Here is a 20,327-nt window from a genome sequence, read left to right on the forward strand (position 1 = left end):
TGTCCCTGCCTGTTCAGGTGAATGTAAAAGATCTCGTGCCGGTATTTGAAGCCGAGCAGGGGAGTTGTCCTGGTGTCCTGGCCAATCGCCTCCCAGTGCCTCGCCTCTGGAGCTATTCTCCATGTAACAACATGGACAAGGCTGGGGTTTTCTGCCTCTACAGATGGCATCCCACGATTTTCTGTCCATTAAAGGGGTAAATGGGTAACGAACTGCCGGCTGGCAAGCGGAAAGCCCTGGCCCAAGTGTCAGCCAGATATAAAGAAAGAAAGACTTGCATTTTATACAGCGTCTTTCACGACCACCGGATGTCTCAAAGCGCTTTACAGCCAATCAAGTACTTTTTGAAGTGGAGTCACTGTTGTTAAGTGGGAAACGCGGCAGCCAATTTGCGCACAGCAAGCTCCCACAAACAGCACTGTGACAATGACCAGATAATCTGTTTTTGTTATGTTGATTGAGGGATAAATATCGGCCAGGACACCGGGGATAACTCCCCTACTCTTCTTCAAAATAGTGCCAATGGGATCTTTTACATCCACCTGAGAGAGCAGATGGGGCCTCGGTTTAACGTCTCATCTGAAAGACGGCACCTCCGACAGTGCCGCACTCCCTCAGCACTGCACTCGAGCGTCAACCTAGCTATGTGCTCAAGTCTCTGGACTGGGATTTGAACCTACAACCTTCTGATTCAGAGGCAAGTGTGCTACACCACTGAGCCACAGCTGACACTATTATATTCAATATTCAACTGTGGAGAGCATCACAGCCAAGCCTCATCCCGTCCTTGGAAGATATCCATGCATACAGTTGCCAGCAGGACACACTGGGTAGCAACCAAAAGTAAGAGACTGGATGATATTCATCTCACTAGGCCAAGAACACCGTGCCCAAGTCCACACAGTCCGGGAATAGGAACTGGGACCTTCTCGTCTGTATGGCACCCTGCTACAAGGCGGTGCTTTTATCTTTAACATAAACTCAGTAAGGAGGAGTGATTAGGGGAAGACATCTCCCTTCATAACATTTAGTATTATGTAACAATTTAGTATAATACATCTGCTTTTCAAAAGTATCAAACTTGCTCATGAATGGTTTTAAACCAAGGCAACCTTAACAGCTGAGATTAACAAAAGAGAGAACTGTAACTCTGAAATAGAAACAGAAAATGCTGGAAAAACACAGCGGGGTAGTCTGTCTGAAGAGGGAAAGATGGGTTGAAAGTTGGCGTGTAAACCTTTCATCTGCACCTGAAGCATTAACCGGTCGCTTTTCAACCTGCTTTGTATTTGCAACATTATTCCGCTATTAGGACAGTCTCGCCAAACTCCTCCAAACCTAACTCTTTGACCAAGTGCCTGTTGGTTACACCTCCTAATCTCTCCCTTGCTGGCTCAGTACTCATTTTCCATATGCCTATCTGTGACTTCTTGAGACTTTCTTTTACATTAATGGGCCTATACTCTCTGGAGTTTAGAAGAATGAGAGGTGATCTCATTGAAACATACAAGATTCTGAGAGGGATTGACGGGGTAGATGCAGGAAGGCTGTTTTCCCCTGGCTGGAGAGTCTAGAACTAGGGGTCACAGTCTCAGGATAAGGGGTCAGTTAAGGGGTCAGTCATTTAAGACCGAGATGAGGAGAAATTTCTTCACTAAGAGGGTTGTGAATCTTTGGAACTCTCTGCCCCAGAGGGCTGTGAATGCTGGGTCTTTGAGTATATTCAAGGCTGAGATCGATAGATTTTTAGACTCTAGGGGAATCAAGGGATATGGAGATCGGGCGGGAAAGTGGAGTTGAGGTCGATGATCAGCCATGATCTTATTGAATGGCGGAGCAGACTCGAGGGGCCGTATGGCCTACTACTCTTATATTTCTTATGTTCTTATGTTCTTAAAGTTATTGTATCTGAAAACACCGAATGAATCGTTCTTTTCTTAACCCCTTAACAAAAAATCTTGCTCAGGTAGCTGAACTTACAGGATTCTCTTTTTAACCATTTAAAACAACTGGGACATTTCACCGATCTCAGTAATTTTCATTAATGTGTAGTAGATCGAAGCTCCTCAGGATCCCAGGATGGATCTTTGATCAAGTGGCTGCAAGCTGCAGGTTGTCTCCCACCGAACTCTCATAACTTGGTTATTGGCTGCTGTCTTATTAAATCTGCAACATGGCAGGGGCCGCAATATGTGACGCCACTCTCCAATAATGAGAGTTTTCTGATGGATTCTGCCAGTTAAAGCGTTGATTGTTTAAGAAGTCTGGGGGGAGGCTAAATGCCCGTCTTTATTTTTTTTTAGTTTGTCTCATTAATTGAGTGTTTCTTTTTTCATTTCTAATATGTTTGTGGACTCCCGAGGGGGACGGTGGAAGCAGTTAGTGTTGATTCATTCAAATGAAAATCTCATCGATTTCTTTCAGAAGATAACATTTTGGGATCAAGCCTATCAGTCATTTGAGACATGACGTGTGCTAATCTATGGTTCCCAAAGCTCTGCACCCCTGGGAGTTTTCCTCGCATCATGTCCGGTTCTGTCGTACACTAATTGGTGGAGATTGATTGCTGCGATTAGCCAAGAGCTCCATTATCCTTGTATCTGGCGCACAACAGGATGGCATGAGGCGCGCGCGATGGACCTTGGCCTTTTGTCTAGCAATTCCTATGTTCCTATGATGACTGTCGGTTCCGTGTCAACCGTAGCAATCAGAGGGAATGGAAAAAGCTGTACTGTTGGATGTGATGGGTTGAATGGCCTTTTTCATCCATATCTATTGTGTGATTGCGGGGAAGTGTGAAGTTATCCACTTTGGTAGGAAAAACAAAAAAGCTGAATATTTTTTGAATGGTGAGAGACTGGGAAATGTTTGCACTCTGAGGGACCTGGGTGTCCTTGTACATGAATCACAGAAAGTTAACATGCAGGTACAGCAAGCAATTAGGAAAACAAATGGTATGTTAACTTTTGTTACAAAGGGATTAGAATATAAGAGTAAAGAAGTCTTACTACAGTTATACGGGGCATTGGTGAGGCCACACCTGGCATACTGCATACAGTTCTGGTCTCCTTACCTAAGGAAAGACATACTTGCCTTAGAGGGAGTGCAGTGAAGGTTCACAAGACTGGTTCCTGGGTTGAGGGGATTGTCCTATGAGGAGAGATTGAGTAGACTAGGCCTATATTCCTTGGAGTTTAAAAGAATGAGAGGTGATGTAATTGAAACATGTAAAATTCTTAAGGGGCTTGACAGGTTTAATGCTGTGAAAATGTTTCCCCTAGCTGGGCAGTCTAGAACACAGGGTCACAGTCACAGAATAAGGAGTCGGCCATTCAGGACTGAGATGAGGAGAAATTTCTTCACTCAGAGGGCGGTGAATCTTTGGAATTCTCTACCTCAGAGAGCTGTGGATGCTCAGTCGTGAGTATATTCAAGACAGAGGTCGATATATTTTTGGGAACTAAGGGATATGGGGATAGTGCGGGAAGGTGGAGTTGAGGTAGAAGATCAGCCATAATCTTGTTGAATGGCGGAGCAGGCTCGAAGGGCCAAATGGCCGACTCCTGCTCCTATTTCTTACGTTCTTATGTGATCTCAGGCTGCATATTGACCATTTCAGCTTCGCACTTCTTCAGAGTTCATGGCCAACCTGACTTCAGAGCGAAGCAAAGAACTTGCATTTATATAGCGTCTTTCATGACTTCAATGCATCCCAAAGCAACATAGTCAGTAAAGTACTTTTGAAGTGTAGTCACTGTTGAAATGTAGGAAACGTGGCACAGCAATGTCCCACAAACAGCAATGTGATCACGTTCAGATCATCTGTCTTAGTGATGTTAGTTCATGGATAAATATTGGCCAGAACACCGGGGATAACTCCCCAGCTCCTCTTCAAAATAGTGCCATGGGATCTTTTGTGTCCACCTGGGAGGTCAGATGGGGCCTCGGTTTAACGTCTCATCCGAAAGACGGCACCTCCGACAGTGCAGCACTCCCTCAGCACTACACTGGAGTGTCAGCCTAGATTTTGTGCTCGAGTCTCTGGAGTGGGACTTGGAACCACGAGCTTCTGACTCAGAGGCGAGAGTGTTACCAAGTGAGCCAGCCATGGCTAAGTGACACTCCCTCCTCCAGGCTTCATTCTAGGATCAGGTCATGCCCGAGCTAGTTTTAAGCTACACTTACACAATAACTGTAGTGTCAGCGCAAAGCAAAACCACCTCACAGCAATGCTACAGTTGTAGTATAAGTGTGGCCAAAGAGAAAACAAAAAGGCGGTGTGATATTAGTTGGGGTTCAGACACACTGAGCATGGTTTTTGAACAGATCACAATCACTGTAGTGCTCACCAGTCGTGACTAGTGCATCTCTGTCGCCAATCAGTTTGGAGAGGCACTGACAGAAAGGACTTTGCAAGCCAGAAATTCCTGAAGTGAATTGCGTTACAAGAGCCCTTAACACCCTAGGGCTCAGGAGGGAGGAATCAGACAGGACCTCCGCCCCTGAACAGTATTGGATGCGATGGCAACTTCTTCACCCCTACAGTCTAGTCTCACATATGGACGTAGTATTGGAAAGGTACGTGTGGAACTGTGCCCCTGTATGGGGTGGGTACCGTAAGGAGAGGAGAAAACTGGCAAAACGGAAAGATGGGGAAGAAAATTCGCCTGCTCTTTAAGAGGGTATAGTAAGGGTTAGAGCACCACACTTTCCAGAGTCTAGTTATTGTAGGAGTTGGCTAAAAATTCCTTGCATTGCTGACTGATGTTGTTACCAGCAAGAAACCTGAGACATCAGCTCAGTGTTCATGCAAAGAACACGGATTGACTCAACATCAAAAACATTTAATATTCCTGTTATAAATCTCATCATCATGAAGAAACGACTCATGAAATAACACTGGACGGCCAGCTGGTGGCGCCGTCCAAGGAGTATAAATGCTCAGGCATGGGTCCAGCTTGCCCAGGGACGTTTTGTAAGACAGGAACTAGTGAAGTACAACTAGACCTCCATGTTCTGAAACAAGTTGATTAAAGCCTTGCTTTATACTCAAACCAAGTGCGTAGTGAGTTTTATTACGTCAATTCCGATGTTAAATTTACTGGTGAATAAGATACCATTGACCATGTACAGCAGGCACCTCAAAGCACTGGAGAGGTACCACCAACGCTGCCTCCGCAAGATCCTGCAAATCCATTGGCAGGATTGGCGCACCAACATCAGTGTTCTTGCTCAGGCCAACATCCCCAGCATCGAAGCTTTGACCACGCTCAATCAGCTCCGATGGACGGGTCACATTGTCCGCATGCCCGATACGAGACTCCCAGAACAAGCGCTCTACTCGGAGCTCCGGCACGGCAAGAGAGCCCCAGGTGGGCAGAGGAAACGCTTCAAGGACACCCTCAAAGCCTCCTTGAAAAAGTGTAACATCTCCATCGACACCTGGGAATCCCTGGCCCAAGACCGCACAAAGTGGAGGAGAAGCATCCGGGAAGGAGCCGAACACCTCGAGTCTCTTCGCCGGGAGCAAGCGGAAGCCAAGCGAAGGCAGTGCAAGGAGCGCATGTCAACCCAAGCACCCCACCCACCCACCCCTTCAACCACTGTCTGCCCCACCTGTGACAGAGACTGTAGGTCCCGCATTGGACTCATCAGTCACCTGAGAACTCATTTTTAATGTGGAAGCAAGTCCTCCTCGGTTCCGAGGGACTGCCTAAGAAGAAGAAGAAGAAGATAAACACTTGAAGCTCGCACTTGAGGCTGATTTTCAGGGAAAAAATGGATGGAATTGCAGAATGCATTCCCTCTAAAAGCACTGGTAGAAATCCTCGAATTCCATGTAATAAGAACAGAATGTAAGTCACGAGGAGTGAAATTCGTCTTCAGCAATAGTGTGAAACGGGCTCGTAGCAGATTGGCAGCCCCTTCCAGCCCATCGGAAAAGAAAATCGGGCGGGGTGTAAAACGGGCTGTCGATTCGCTACGGGCCTGTCTCTCACTACTGGCGGAGATCAATTCTGCCCGCCCATGCCCGCAGTCTGGTTATAAGGAGCCCTGGTGTGTGCTTTACAGCAGTGCATTGGTTGCTCAGTATCGCAGTAACTTCACGGCCAAAACAAACACTTGTGAATAAAATTTGGACGAATATGCAGATCGGGTGAGATGGAGGAGGCTCGTGTGGAGCACAAACACCGCCACAGACCAGTTGGGCCGAATGGCCTGTTTCTGCTCTATGTAATTCTGTGTAACCCCCGTACAGCTCGCTCTCCAGATTTCCCAGTTACATTATAGCTCTGACGCCAAGAAGGGCGGGGGGGGGGGGTGGGGGGCGACAGAGCCCTGTGTCAGCGGGAACACCATAACGTAATCGAGGGGCGAGGAGCACCACAGCAAGAGGTAGCGTTTCCCCCAGAGGCACGGAGCTATCTGCTGGCCATAGGAGGCTAAAGGTCACTGGTGCTGTTTGGCGCCACGGGACTCCTTTACTTTCTCACTCTGAATGACATGCCCACAACTACCCGCGTTGTAGCTTTGACGTTGACCAGTATGGATGTTTCCCCTCGAGGGGGAATCTAGAACTAGGGGGCATAATTTCAGAATAAGGGGACACCCATTTAAGTCGGAAATGAGGAGGAATTTCTTCTCTCAGAGGGTCGTGAATCTTTGGAATTCTCTTCCCCAGAGAGCTGTGGAGTCTGGGTCATTGAATATATTTAAGGTGGAGATAGACAGATTTTTGAAAGGTAAGGGAGTCGAGGGTTATGGGGAGCGAGCAGGGAAGTGGAGTTGAGGCCAAGATCAGATCAGCCATGATCTTATTGAATGGCGGAGCAGGCTCGAGGGGCCGAATGACCGACTCCTACTCCTACGTCTTATCTTCTTATGACCTCTGCTGCTCTGTAGAAGGGGAAGAAGAAGAATATTTTTTAAAAATTCATGTTAAGATATGGTGTTGCTGTAACAGGGAACCAAAATAAAAGTATAAAACATTGAGAGTGGGGAGGTGGTGGAGGGGGAGTAAATCGCAGCCACACATGGAGGTTGCAATTGAAAACTGTAGGTACAGCCATTTGAAAGTGTCCTTCTTTAAACCTGCCCCGCTCCACTTTGCATTGGTGCTGCAGAGCACCGGATTGGATCTACTTTAACATGTCCTGTTCTCCGCCCCCGACATGCCTTATGTAATGATATCAGCAAATAGTGATGGTATTTGCCTGTTTGATTATTATGCCTTACCAGCATATTTGCCTGTTTGATTATTTATGCCTTACCAGCAGAGGGCATGTGAGAGAGGCAGTTTAAGTTTAGTTTCATTTTAGATGGATCTCTAAGATGGTGTCTCCTGTAATGCTGTTAACTTAGTTGAACAAACATTAGATTAAAAGACATTCTCTTTCATGAATGTGTCGTCATTGAACCCACATAGAAAGCAATACACCTTAAACTGTGTAAAGCGTGTCCTATCCCGCAGCCTGCAAATTAAGAGCTTGTTGCAGCTACACAGGCCGGGATAGTTCTTTCTTAACTCTGCTGTTAATTTGTAACATGGAAACAAGCATAGGGAGCGGTGATGCGCAAACATAAATAACCTAGTGGATAATCAATAGCCAACCTTAAATTGGCCCTAATGAGATTGCCTTAGATACAGAACCTCTGTTCCTCCGTCTCTTCGCAACCATGCCTGGACAAATTGCTTGGAATGAGAGCACATGAGCCGTGTGATTTCCAGGTGTGAAACCAATAGCAAGTAATCAGCTGTTTTATGTGCTTGTTAGTGGGTCATTCTTTCATGAATGATTAGCTTTGTTGCTAAGCGCAGTGAATTGCCTTTACCAATAGCAAGCAGCCCTTTTTTTACACAGAGTTTGGCAAATGTCGTAATGGAGTCTAGAAACTGTATTTGTCATATTCTTATAATCACAGATTCGTAGCTCAGTGGGCAGCACTCTCGCCTCTGAGACTGAAGGTTGTGGGTTCGAGTCCCACTCCAGAGACTTTAGCACAAGATCAAGGCTGACAGTCCGGTGCAGTGCTGAGGGAGCTCTCTGCTGCTCTGTCGGAGGTGCCGTCTTTCAGATGAGACGTTAAACCGAGGCCCCGTCTGCTCTCTCAAGTGGATGTAAAAGATCCCACTGCACTATTTCGAAGAAGAGCAGGGGAGTTCTCCCCAGTGTCCTGGACAAATTTATCCCTCAATCAACATCACTTTCAAAAGAACAGATTATCTGGTCATTATCACATTGCTGTTTGTGGGAGCTTGCTGTGCGCAAATTGGGTGCTAGGTTTCCGACATTACAACTAAACTTTGAAACAAAGTACTTAATTGGCTGTAAAATGCTTTGGGACATCCTGAAGTCATGAATGCAAGTCTTTCTTTCACAGGAGACCAAGGTTCCTGGACTCCTGGGGCTGATAGTGGGGGGGGGGGGGACAGGAGACCAAGGTTCCTGGACTCCTGGGGCTGATAGTGGGGGGTGGGGGGGGGGGAGTGACGGGAGAGATGGAGGGGAAGGGGAAAGAGTTGCGCAAGAATTGGTGAAGTGGACATCATGGGATGGATAAATATCCTGCAGTTTCATCCGCTCGTCTTTGGGGATCAGGGAGTATTTATGCAGAAGCTTCCCCCAGGAGGCGAAAGAGTTGGGGTAGAGTGTACTGTACAGGCCGGCTGGTCACAGTCTGTGGAAGGAGTGGGCTTGCTGGGCGAAGTGGTCTTTTCTCGTTCCGTGCTTTCTCATGTCCTCACCGCTTTTCCTTTTCTTTGACAGGAAACAAGAGATGGCCAACGGGGCCGATATGAGCACGCCCGAGCCGCACTTATCACCGCCTCACACAGCTCCCGCATCCACAAAGGTACGTAGCTCGCTCCGAACTCTCATCTGGGATAAGTTGTGTGCTGACTTTTATATTTTTATTTTATTCATGCAATGGTAAATCAGAGCGAGCAAAAGCTCACTTAAATGCATACAGTTTAGATGAATTACATAGAACTTACAGCACAGAAACAGGCCATTCAGCCCAACTGGTCCATGCCAGTATTTATGCTCCACATGAGTCTCCTCCAACTCTATTTCATCTAACCCTATCAGCATAGCCTTCTATTTCTTTCTCACTCATACTTATCTAGCTTCCCCTTAAATGCATCCATGCTATTCATCTCAACTACTCCTTGTGGTAGCAAGATCCACTTTTTAACCACTCTCTGGGTAAAGAAGTTTCTCCTGAATTCCCGATTGGATTTATTAGTGACGATCTTATATTGCTGGCCCCTAGATTTGGTCTCCCTCACAAGTGGAAACATCTTCTCTACGTCTATCCTATCAAACCCCTTCATAATTTAAAGACCTTTACTAGGTCACCCCTCAGCCTTCTTTCTCGAGAAAAGAGCCCCAGCCTGTTCAGTCTTTCCAGATAGTTATAACCTCTCGGTTCTGGTATCATCCTTCTAAATCTTATTTGTGCCTTCTCCAGTCCCTTTTGTAACATGGAGACCAGATCTGTGCTCATGAAAATTACATTCTAATGATCCCCCTCCAAAAGGAAAACTACAAAGATCTGGGCCTGGATTTTCTGCTCAGTTGCGCTGGTTTTTTTTTTAGCGCAATTCACCCGAAACCGGCGCAAAGGATTGCGGAATTTTAAACGCAAGTTACGTTCAGCGCAACTCGAGTCTCCGCGCCCAAACTCTACTCCCTGAACTTCTAAGAGTACTCGTGGATCTCTCGTTTTGTGTTTTTTTTAATTCATTCTGAGGATGTGGGCGCCGTTGGCAAGGCCAGCATTTATTGCCAATCCCTAATTGCCCTCGAGAAGGTGGTTCCGTGTGGATTATAGTTTTTTGAAGCAGTTTTTGATACAACTGAGTGTCTTGCTGGGCCATTTCAGAGGGGCAGTTAAGAATCAACCACATTGCTGTTGGTCTGGAGTCACACATAGGCCAGACCGGGTAAGGACGGCAGGTTTCCTTCCTTAGAGGACATTAGTGAACCGGTTGGGTTTTTACAATAATCCGGTAGTTTCATATTCACCATTACTGATACTGGTTTTTTAATTCCAGATTTATTTAATTTAGTCCCCAGCTGCCGTGGTAGGATTTGAACCCGCGTCTGCCAGATTATTAGCTCAGGCCTCTGGATTACTAGTTCAGTAACATAACCACTATGCTACCGTACCCATATTTGCTCACACGTAATTGTAAGCCTGTCCCTTTAAGGCCACTGTTCGGCTAATCTCTGTGTGGAAATTATCTAAATCAGCCAAAGGGAAGCTAATTATTGTTGTTGCTGGAGATTTCTGTCAATTGTTATTTCAACAACCCCTCTGAATTATCCCAAGATCATGGAAAATAGCAGGAGATAACATAAGAACATAAGAAATAGGAGCAGGAGTAGGCCATTCGGCCCCTCGAGCCTGCTCCGCCAATCTGGTCTTGACCTCAACTCCACTTTCCCGCCCGCTCCCCATAACCCTGGATTCCCCTGTAGCTCAAATATCTGTCTATCTCCGCCTTGAATATATTCAATGACTCCGCCTCCACAGCTCTCTGGGGTAGAAAATTCCAAAGATTCACGACCCTCTGAGAGAAGAAATTCCTCCTCATCTCCGTTTTAAATGGGTGACCCCTTATTCTGAAACTATGCCCCCTAGTTCTAGATTCCCCCACAAGGGGAAACATGCTTTCTTTCTCTTTAGTATACTTTTATAAAATTGCTTGGTTGCAAATTATTAACATTTCTACAAAGTGTGATACCTAAGGCTGGATTTTACTCACCGAGACGCGTTGGGGGCGGGACTGCTGCCTTCTTGGCTCTAGTCCCGCCCCCAGCAACGTCCAATGCACAGATGCTAGTTTCCCCTGATTGGCCTTGTTAAGCCCGCCCTGTGGGCTTGTTGGCCAATTAAGGGAAAGCCGGTGTCAGATGACATCAGTTGATGACGCTTCATCTGTCGGTTTTCTTAAAGACACATGAACCATAAATTTTTGACAGTTGATTTGACAGTGTTTGACAGCATTGAGGTGCTGTCAAACACTGACAATCGCTGTACACAGGTGAGCCCTTGCACCCAGGCTCTCTAGTGACTCTCTCCTTAGGATAAAACAGATGGCAGCTGCAGGTGAGGGTGCAGAAGCGATCTGTCACTTCTCCCATCGAGGTGAGGCCACACAAACACTTCAAAACTTGTCACCTACAGAAAAATCTAAATACATTAAAAATGACTTTCCCAACATTTCCTTACCTCTGATACTCACCAGTGTCCCATTGCATCCTTCATGCCACTTCTGCAGCTGTCATCCAAACACCAACATAACAACAGACTCACAGCACACCTCACTTACCCTGGCGGGGTTCCCTGATGTCAGGAAGCCCGCAGCAGAAGTCTAAAAATTGGAAAAAACCTCTTAACTGCCTCTTAACTACCTGTTAACAGACAGTTAAGTGGCTATAATCCTCTTCCCGCCGCTAGGATTCGGGTCCCCGCGCAAATCGGGGTCCTGACTCCCGGGAAGATTGGTTGGAGGCGGGTTGGAAGCGGTTTCGGGACCCGCTCCAATTCTTTTTGACTTTCCCAGCAGTCCTGCCTCCAAACCCGCCTCCTCAGGGCTGGTAAAATCCAGCCCCTAGAGTGTGACAAATGCTCTCAAAACCTTTTCTGTAAAATAGCCTGTTACCTGAGGGGACTCTAAATTGTGTGCGTAATAATATCATTATAACGTTCTCATTTTGACGCTCTTAATCCCAGATTGAATTAAAGTCCTTTAAGATTTAAAGCAACAATATCTGTTCAGCATTCGGCAGTTTAGTCTCGGCTAACGAGTTCCATTCTCAATCCTCTGCATGTTTGAAACTGGTTGCTTAACTGAAGCATTTTCAGATACTGATTGTAAAAGAAGATTCTCTAAGTCACATGCTCAAACTTGTATGAAAGACTCACCAAAGTTAAGGAATGTCTACAAATGCTTAAACTATAGCATTACAATCATGATACCGTGCGTGTGATTGGATTGTAAACTCAAATCGAGGATTTCCTATAAAATCTTTCATAGGAAAAGCACTTAACTGTGTGAACTTTCACCTGCCGTAATTACGCAGGCTCTGATCTGCGAATTGTGCCTGAATAACCATGATGCTCCTTTAGAAATCTGAAATTGGGCTCCCCCCCCCTCCCCCGCCAGTGTTCCTCAGTCGCTAAAATTACTCATATTGTGACCTGGCATCCAGTGTTAGCGTTAAGCACGTCCAGGTCAGGTATAGCACGGCTAGATGCAGATTGAAGCTCCCTCTTGTGTTGAACCTTAGAAGGGCCTCTCTCTCCCACCCCCAGTCATACAGTAGCCTCTTGGAGTGAGATTGCCACATTAGCAATCGTGTGGGAAGAGCAGAACTTCTTCAAGGTGGGAGTTTCTGGAAGAGAAGTGAATTACACACTTACAACACATGCAAAATACTGCGGATGCTGGAAATCTGAAATAAAAACTGAAAATGCTGGGAACACTTGGGCCAAGAAGAAAAGACCTGGCATTTATATAGCGCCTTTCACAACCTCCTGACGTCCTAAAGCGCTTCGCAGACAACAAAGTACTTTTTGGGAGTGTAGTCACTGTTGTAATGCAGGAAAAGTGGCAGCCAATTTGTGCACAGCAAGATCCCACAAACAGCAACGTGATGAATGACCAAATAGCACCTGCGGAGATGCTGCCAGACCTGCTGAGTGTTTCTCCCATTTTCTGTTTTTATTCAGAGTTCCAGCATCCCACGCAGTATGTTCCTTTTGTAGCAATCATGAGGCCTCATAATGGATCAGAACTGAATAGAGGCCGCCTGAATCCATTTCACACAGGACACTTGTAACTAGAAGACAGAGGAGATTTTCATTCCATCAGTCGAGACTGGATTTGAACCCGAGCTGCAGAGGTGAAAGGCCAGCGTCTCGTCTCCTGCACCATCAGTGGCCCACAGTTTCTCTTTGACTGTTGTCACCATTATCGCAAACTGTCTCCAGATCGGAAACACGGTGTCATTGCGGGATGACAGCTCTGTGATGTACGTTACTTCATCTGAAACATCAGGTGATCCTTTCTGCAAAACAGCAAGATATAGTGCCGTACTTTGACAATATCAGTGCTATGAAGATGGCAATTACCATATAAAGCTCGCACATAACAGATTGCCTTGGCTTCAGTTATATTCCTCCAGTTTATGAGACTTTGAGTACCTCATGCACTACTCATAATGGTGGACATTATTAGTTAATTAAAAATGCATGAATCTCAGAAAGATGCAATAATGCCTTTAATGAAGTTGTCAAATTCAATTCTCCCAAAATACCTGGATTATCTGCAACTGTCTGATTAACACATAACCACCTCTTTCACCACTTATAGTTTAAATGCCGATCTTTATCCAGCTTCCCTGGCCAAAGCGGTAAGGCCGGAGTCCTGTTCCCAGGCCTATGCCAACGTCACTCTACAGCCGGTCAGCATATGGTGAAAAGAGATACAAATACTCGTCTTTATGTTGCCTTTATCACAGGGATTCGTATACTTTTAATTAACTGATAATATCGCAAAGTGCCTCACAGAATGAATTACTTTTTTTTGGACTACTCTGATGGCTAAGTAATCAAAGGCAGGAGCCATTCTGCACCAGCAACATCCTGCAAAAATCACCAATGAGATGAGTGGCAAATTCATGAGGCCTTTTTTGTGGTGTTGATTGAGAGAGAATTATTGATCAGGACGCCAGGAGAACGCCCTGCTCTTTTTCCAAATAGTAGCCATGGGATCCTTAATGTCTACCTGAGCCACCAGAGCAAAGCCTCAGTTTTAATAAGAACATAAGAAATAGGAGCAGGAGTAGGCCGTTCGGCCCTTCGAGCCTGCTCCGCCATTCCATCAGATGTCTGACAATGCAGCAGTTCCCTCAGTACTGCTTTAGTGCCTCAGCCTAGACTATGATCTGAAATCCTGGTGTGGGGCGCGAATCTATTACCCACGGGCAAAAGTGCTACCAACCGAGCCAAGCTGACAAATGGGTAGCCCCGGAGGAGAGGGGACTTCCAATTTTCCTTCCTTCACCATGAGGTAGCTCCCTGACTTCTGCTTGGCACACCACCTGACTACACAAATAAGATCAGGAATCCATTTTACGTCACTCCACAACGTAGTGTGCTGGAGGTCCACATCATGCGCCACCGTGCCACCCAGAACCAGCCCTTGATTACTGGGAATGAATCTAAAATCTGGATCATCATTTACAATTAGATGGGGCAATGGTCTGCACCCTCCACACTGCAGGGTGTCCTTTCCAGCATTAATAACACTTATCAAGCAGCTCATCAAAGGCTGATCCTGCTCAAAGTTAAGCTCTACTACAGGAAACTTTTTTTTATCCGGCACCAACGGGACCGACGTGGTGCCGGTTCATCGAAAATTCCAGATAACCGAAAGCTATAGTAAAAGATACGGGGAGCTGACAGCTCCGTATAAAGCAACAAACCCTGTTGCTTAGCAACAAGTGCAGAACAATGGCCACAAGTTCCAAGCGTCTCTGTAGCTTAGCAACAGCTGCAGCCACACCCTTGCACAGCAACAGATCGATGAAGGCAAGTACAATATGAAGTAAAACTTACCTGAACCTACTCCTGAATTTTGCCGGTTAACCGAGATTTCCGGTTATTTAGGTGCCGGTAAATCGAAAGTTTCCTGTATCAGACAGCACAGAAGGAGGCCATTTGGCCTATCGTGCCGGCTCTCTGAAAGAGCAGTCCAATTAGTCCCACTCCCCTGCTCGTTCCCCCACAGCCCTGCAATGTTTTCCTTTTTCAGTATTTATCCAATTCCCTTTTGAAAGTTATTATTGAATCTGCTTCCACCGCCCTTTCAGGCAGTGCATTCCAGATCATAACACCTCGCTGTGTTAAAAAAAAAAAATCTCCTCATCTCCCCCCTGGCTTTTTGCCAACAATCTTAAATACGAGATACTTTTTTAATTGTTGGCATGTAAAGTGTCCTCACCATCATTATTATGAATCCTAAAGCTGAGAGTCCCCCAGGATCCTATAGTTGCTTATTGCGTATATAAATGAGGCCGGAAACCATTATCTGCATGTTAATTACTGACTGGAATTGAAAATCCACATGACACTAATAATTTATCTTGAGGGAATTTATGACGTAAATGACTTTCCAGAATTGGCGTGATATAATATCAATTGGCAAACAAAATAGATTACACTGAGTTTATTGAGTCATTAACTGAACATGTTTTGGCACCTATCTATAATACATTGCTATGGCAACATCTAGCTGTAAAAATAGGTAGTCCCATTAGAATTGATTAGTTTCCTGTTCCCAATATATTGAAGTCCCTCTTAGGATGAACTCCTAGAGCAGGGATGTCCAAACCAGGATCCGTGGACCACATGCAGCTCTGCACTCTGGTAATCCTGTCTGTAAACTACAGGAACAGAAGCAGGCCATTCAGCCCCTCGAGCATGTTCTGACATTCAATGAGATCATAGCTGGTCTGTATCTTAACTCCATCCACCATGAGGGGTAGCATTGCTAGTAAAAGAGGGGATAAATGCAATTGAAAAGAAGGATATTAACTCAGTTAATACAGAATCTATATGGGTGGAGCTAAGAAATAGCGAGGGGCGAAAAACATTAATAGGAGTGGTATATAGGCCTCCAAATAGTAAAATAGAGGTTAGGGAGGGCATCACGAGGGAAATTAGAGAAGCGTGCAATAAGAGCACAGCTGTCATCATAGGTGACTTTAACTTACATATAGATTGGACTAGCCTAATCAGTAAAAATAATGAGGAGGAGGAATTCCTTGAGTGTTTAAGGGATGGTTATCTGGATCAATATGTCGAGGAACCAACTCGGGAACAGGCTATATTGGACTGGGTACTGTGCAATGAGAAGGGACTAATCAGTAATCTTGTTGTACGGGGACCCTTGGGTCAGAGCGATCATAACATGATCGATTTCTCACTCGAAATGGAGAGCGAAGAAATTGACTCAGAGACTAAGGTCCTGAATTTAAACAAGGGGAATTATGATGCCATGAGACGGGAACTGAGTAGGTCTGATTGGACAACGTTCCTGGGAGGACTGGAGGTAGATAAACAATGGCAAACATTTAAAGATAGAATGACAAAATTGCAAAAATTGTTTATACCAATCTGGCATAAAAGGAAATCTAAAAAGGTGACTCAACCGTGGATAACAGGGGAAATTAGAGACAGCATAAAATCCAAAGATAGGGCGTATAAAATAGCCAAAAAAAGCGCCAGAGCGGAAGATTGGGAACAGTTTAAGATAGAGCAAAGGAGGGCAAAGGGCATGATCAAGAGGGGCAAAATAGCTTACGAAAACAAGCTGGCGGAAAATATAAAAACTAACTCCAAAAGCTTTTATAAATATATCAAAAGGAAAAGACTGGTGAAAACCAAAGTTGGTCCATTGCAGTCAGATACGGGGGAATATATAATGGGAAATAAGGAAATGGCAGATCAACTAAATGCATACTTTGGGTCAGTCTTTACGAAGGAAGACACAAAAAACCTCCCTGGGATATCGGGAAAAATAGGGACATTGGCAAAGGAGGAACTGACGCAAATCAATATCTCTAAGGATATGGTGTTAAGGAAGCTAAAGGGATTGAAGGTGGACAAATCCCCAGGGCCTGATAACATGCATCCTAGGGTACTGAAGGAGGTGGCCCTAGAGATAGCGGATGCACTAAGGATGATTTTTCAGAATTCATTAGACTCGGGAACAGTGCCGATGGATTGGAGGGTAGCTAACGTTACCCCACTATTCAAAAAGGGGGGTAGGGAAAAAGCAGGTAATTACAGACCTGTAAGCCTTACATCAGTTGTGGGCAAAATGCTGGAGTCCATCATTAAGGATGAAATAGCGGAGCACTTAGCAAATGGGGACAGGATAGGACAGAGTCAACATGGATTTACAAAGGGTAAATCGTGCTTGACTAATCTATTGGAATTTTTTGAGGGAGTAACTGGTAGAATAGATGGGGGAGAGCCAGTAGATGTGGTGTACCTGGACTTCCAAAAGGCCTTCGATAAGGTCCCACATAAAAGATTAGCATGGAAAATTGAGGCTCATGGGATAAAGGGGAAAGTTTTGGCGTGGATAGGGAACTGGCTGTCAGATAGAAAACAGAGAGTTGGAATAAACGGCTCATTTTCTGAATGGCAGGCAGTAACAAGTGGGGTACCACAGGGATCTGTCCTGGGCCCCCAGCTGTTCACAATTTACATTAATGACCTGGATCAGGGAGTCGGATGCAGCATTTCCAAATTTGCAGACGACACTAAACTAGGAGGGGGGGTGGGCTCAGAGGAAGAGACCAGGAAGCTCCAGAGCGATTTGGACAGACTGGGCGATTGGGCGGATAAATGGCAGATGCACTATAATGTGGACAAGTGCGAAGTTATCCACCTTGGGTGCAGGAACGGGAGGGCAAATTATTATTTAAATGGCAATAGATTGGGAGAGGGGGAAGTACAGAGAGACCTGGGTGTTCTTGTACACCAGTCACTGAAGGCGAGCATGCAGGTGCAACAGGCGGTCAAGAAGGCAAACGGTATGCTGGCCTTCATAGCAAAAGGGTTAGAATACAGGAACAGGGATACCTTGCTGCAGCTGTACAGGGCACTGGTGAGACCACACCTCGAGTACTGTGTACAGTTTTGGTCGCCTCATCTGAGGAAGGATGTTCTTGCCATGGAGGGGGTGCAGCGGCGATTCACCAGGCTGATACCAGGAATGGCGGGAATGACCTATGAGGAGAGACTATGTAGTTTAGGGATGTACACACTGGAGTTTAGAAGATTGAGAGGGGACCTCATAGAAGTGTATAAAATTCTGACAGGTCTAGACAGACTGGATGCAGAAGGAATGTTTCCCTTGGCGGGTGAGAACAGAACTAGAGGACATAATTTAAGGATAAGGGCTAAACCATTTAGGACAGAGATGAGGGGGAATTTCTTCACTCAGAGAGTGGTGAACCTGTGGAACTCATTGCCACAGAGGGCAGTGTACGCCAGCTCATTAAATATATTTAAGAGGGAATTAGATATATTTCTACGGGCAAAAGGGGTTAAGGGTTACGGAGAGAAGGCGGGGACGGGATACTGAATTAAAGGATCAGCCATGATCTCATCGAATGGCGGAGCAGGCACGAAGGGCCGAATGGCCTACTCCTGCTCCTATCTTCTATGTATCCTTTCCTCCATATCCTTCAATAGCCTTGGCTTGCAGAAATCTATCAATCTCAGACTTAAATTAATAATTGTGCAAAGATGTGTTTCGTAACTTCTTTCCCGAATGGCCTGGCCCTTGTCCTAGGCTCCCCCACCAGCGGAAGAGTTTCTCTATCTACCCTATCAATTCCTTTCAAAATCCTAAAAACCTCAATCAAATCACCCCTTAACCTTCTATATTTTAGAAGAAATTAGTATCAGAAAAAAAACAGTACTGGAGAAATTAATGGGACTAAAATCCGATAAATCCCCTGGACCTGATGGCCTACATCCTAGGGTTTAGGAAGAGGTGGCTATAGAGATAGTGGATGCATTGGTTGTCATTTCCCAAAATTCCATAGATTCTAGAACGGTCCTCGCAGATTGGAAGTTAGCAAATGTAACCCCACTATTTAAGAAAGGAGGGAGAGAGAAAACGGGGAACTACAGACCAGTTAGCCTGACATCAGTAGTAGGGAAAATGCTAGAATCTATTATTAAGGACATGGTAACAGAGCACTTAGAAAATAATAATAGGATTGGGCAGAGTCAACACGGATTTATGAAAGGGAAATCGTGTTTGACGAATCTGTTAGAATTTTTTGAGGTTGTAGCTAGCAGAATAGATAAGGGGGAACCACTGGATGTGGTGTATTTGAATTTTCAGAAGGCATTCGATAAGGTGCCACTCAAGAGGTTATGAAACAAAATTAGGGCGCATGGGATTGGGGGTAATATACTAGCATGGGTTGAGGATTGGTTAACGGACAGAAGACAGAGTGTAGGAATAAACGGGTCATTTTCGGGTTGGCAGGCTGTGACTAGTGGGGTACTGCGAGGATCGGTGCTTGGGCCTCAGCTATTCAGAATCTACATCAATGATTTGGATGAGGGGACCAAAGGTAATATATTCAAGTTTGCTGATGATACAAAGCTGGGTGGGAATGTAAGTTGTGAGGAGGATGCAAGGAGGCTTCAAGGGGAGTGAATGGGCAAGAACATGGCAAATAGAATATAATGTGGAGATATGTGAAGTTATCCACTTTGATAGGAAAAATAGAAAAGCAGAGTATTTTTAAATGGTGAGAGATTGGGAAATGTTGGTGTTCAGAGGGACCTGGGTGTCCTTGTACACGAATCATGCGTTAACATGCAGATACAGCAAGCAATTAGGAAAGCAAATTGTATGTTGGCCTTTATTACAAGAGGATTTGAGTATAAGAGTAAAGACGTCTTACTGCAATTATATAGGGCCCTGGTGAGACCACACCTGGAGTATTGTGTACAGTTTTGGTCTCCTTACCTAAGGAAGGATATACTTGCCATAGAGGGAGTGCAACGAAGGTTCACCAGACTGATTCCTGGGATGGGGGGATTGTCCTATGAGGATAGATTGAGTAGACTAGGCCTATATTCTCTAGATTTTAGAAGAATGAGAGGTGATCTCATTGAAACATACAAAATTCTTACAGGGCTTGACAGGGTAGATGCAGGGAGGATGTTTTCCCTGGCTGGGGAGTCTAGAACCAGGGGCCACTGTCTCAGAATAAAGGATCGGCCATTTAGGACTGAGATGAGGAGAAATTTCTTCACTCAGAGGGTGGTGAATCTTTGGAATTCTCTACCCCAGAGGGCTGTGGAGGCTCAGTCGTTGAGTATATTCAAGACAGAGATTGATAGATTTTTGGATATTAAAGGGATCAAGGGATATGGGGATAGTGCAAGAAAGTGGAGTTGAGGTAGAAGATCAGCCATGATCTTATTGAATGGTGGAGCAGGCTCGAGGGGCCAAATGGCCGACTCCTGCTCCTATTTCTTATGTTTTTATGTTATGTTCTTATCTTATTCCAGGGAATACAAGCCTGGTTTATGTAAAATCTCCTCATAATCTAACCCTTAGAGCCCTGCTAACATTCTGGTGAATCTGCGCTGCACTCCTTCCAAGGCCAATGTATTCTTTCTACGGTGCGGTGCCCAGAACTGTACACAATGTACTCCAGATGTGGTTGAACCAGGGCTTTGTATAGCTGTAGCAAACCCTCCAGCCCTTT

General features: G+C 45.3%; 1 protein-coding gene across 8 annotated transcripts in view; it reads left to right on the forward strand.

Annotated features, from left to right (window-relative positions):
• rap1gap2a (RAP1 GTPase activating protein 2a) overlaps positions 1 to 20,327 on the forward strand; it is a 383,517-nt gene that overhangs the window by 234,340 nt on the left and 128,850 nt on the right. For all 8 annotated transcript variants that reach the window (XM_085964881.1, XM_085964886.1, XM_085964885.1 and 5 more), the window contains one exon: positions 8,769 to 8,853. In XM_085964881.1, coding sequence (XP_085821007.1) covers positions 8,769 to 8,853 — 85 coding nt within the window. The remainder of the gene's footprint in view (positions 1 to 8,768; positions 8,854 to 20,327) is intronic.

The sequence above is a fragment of the Somniosus microcephalus genome, chromosome 22 (genome assembly GCF_052327205.1).
Source record: "Somniosus microcephalus isolate GS21.2 chromosome 22, FLI_Smic_1.0, whole genome shotgun sequence".
Taxonomy (NCBI): domain Eukaryota; kingdom Metazoa; phylum Chordata; class Chondrichthyes; order Squaliformes; family Somniosidae; genus Somniosus; species Somniosus microcephalus.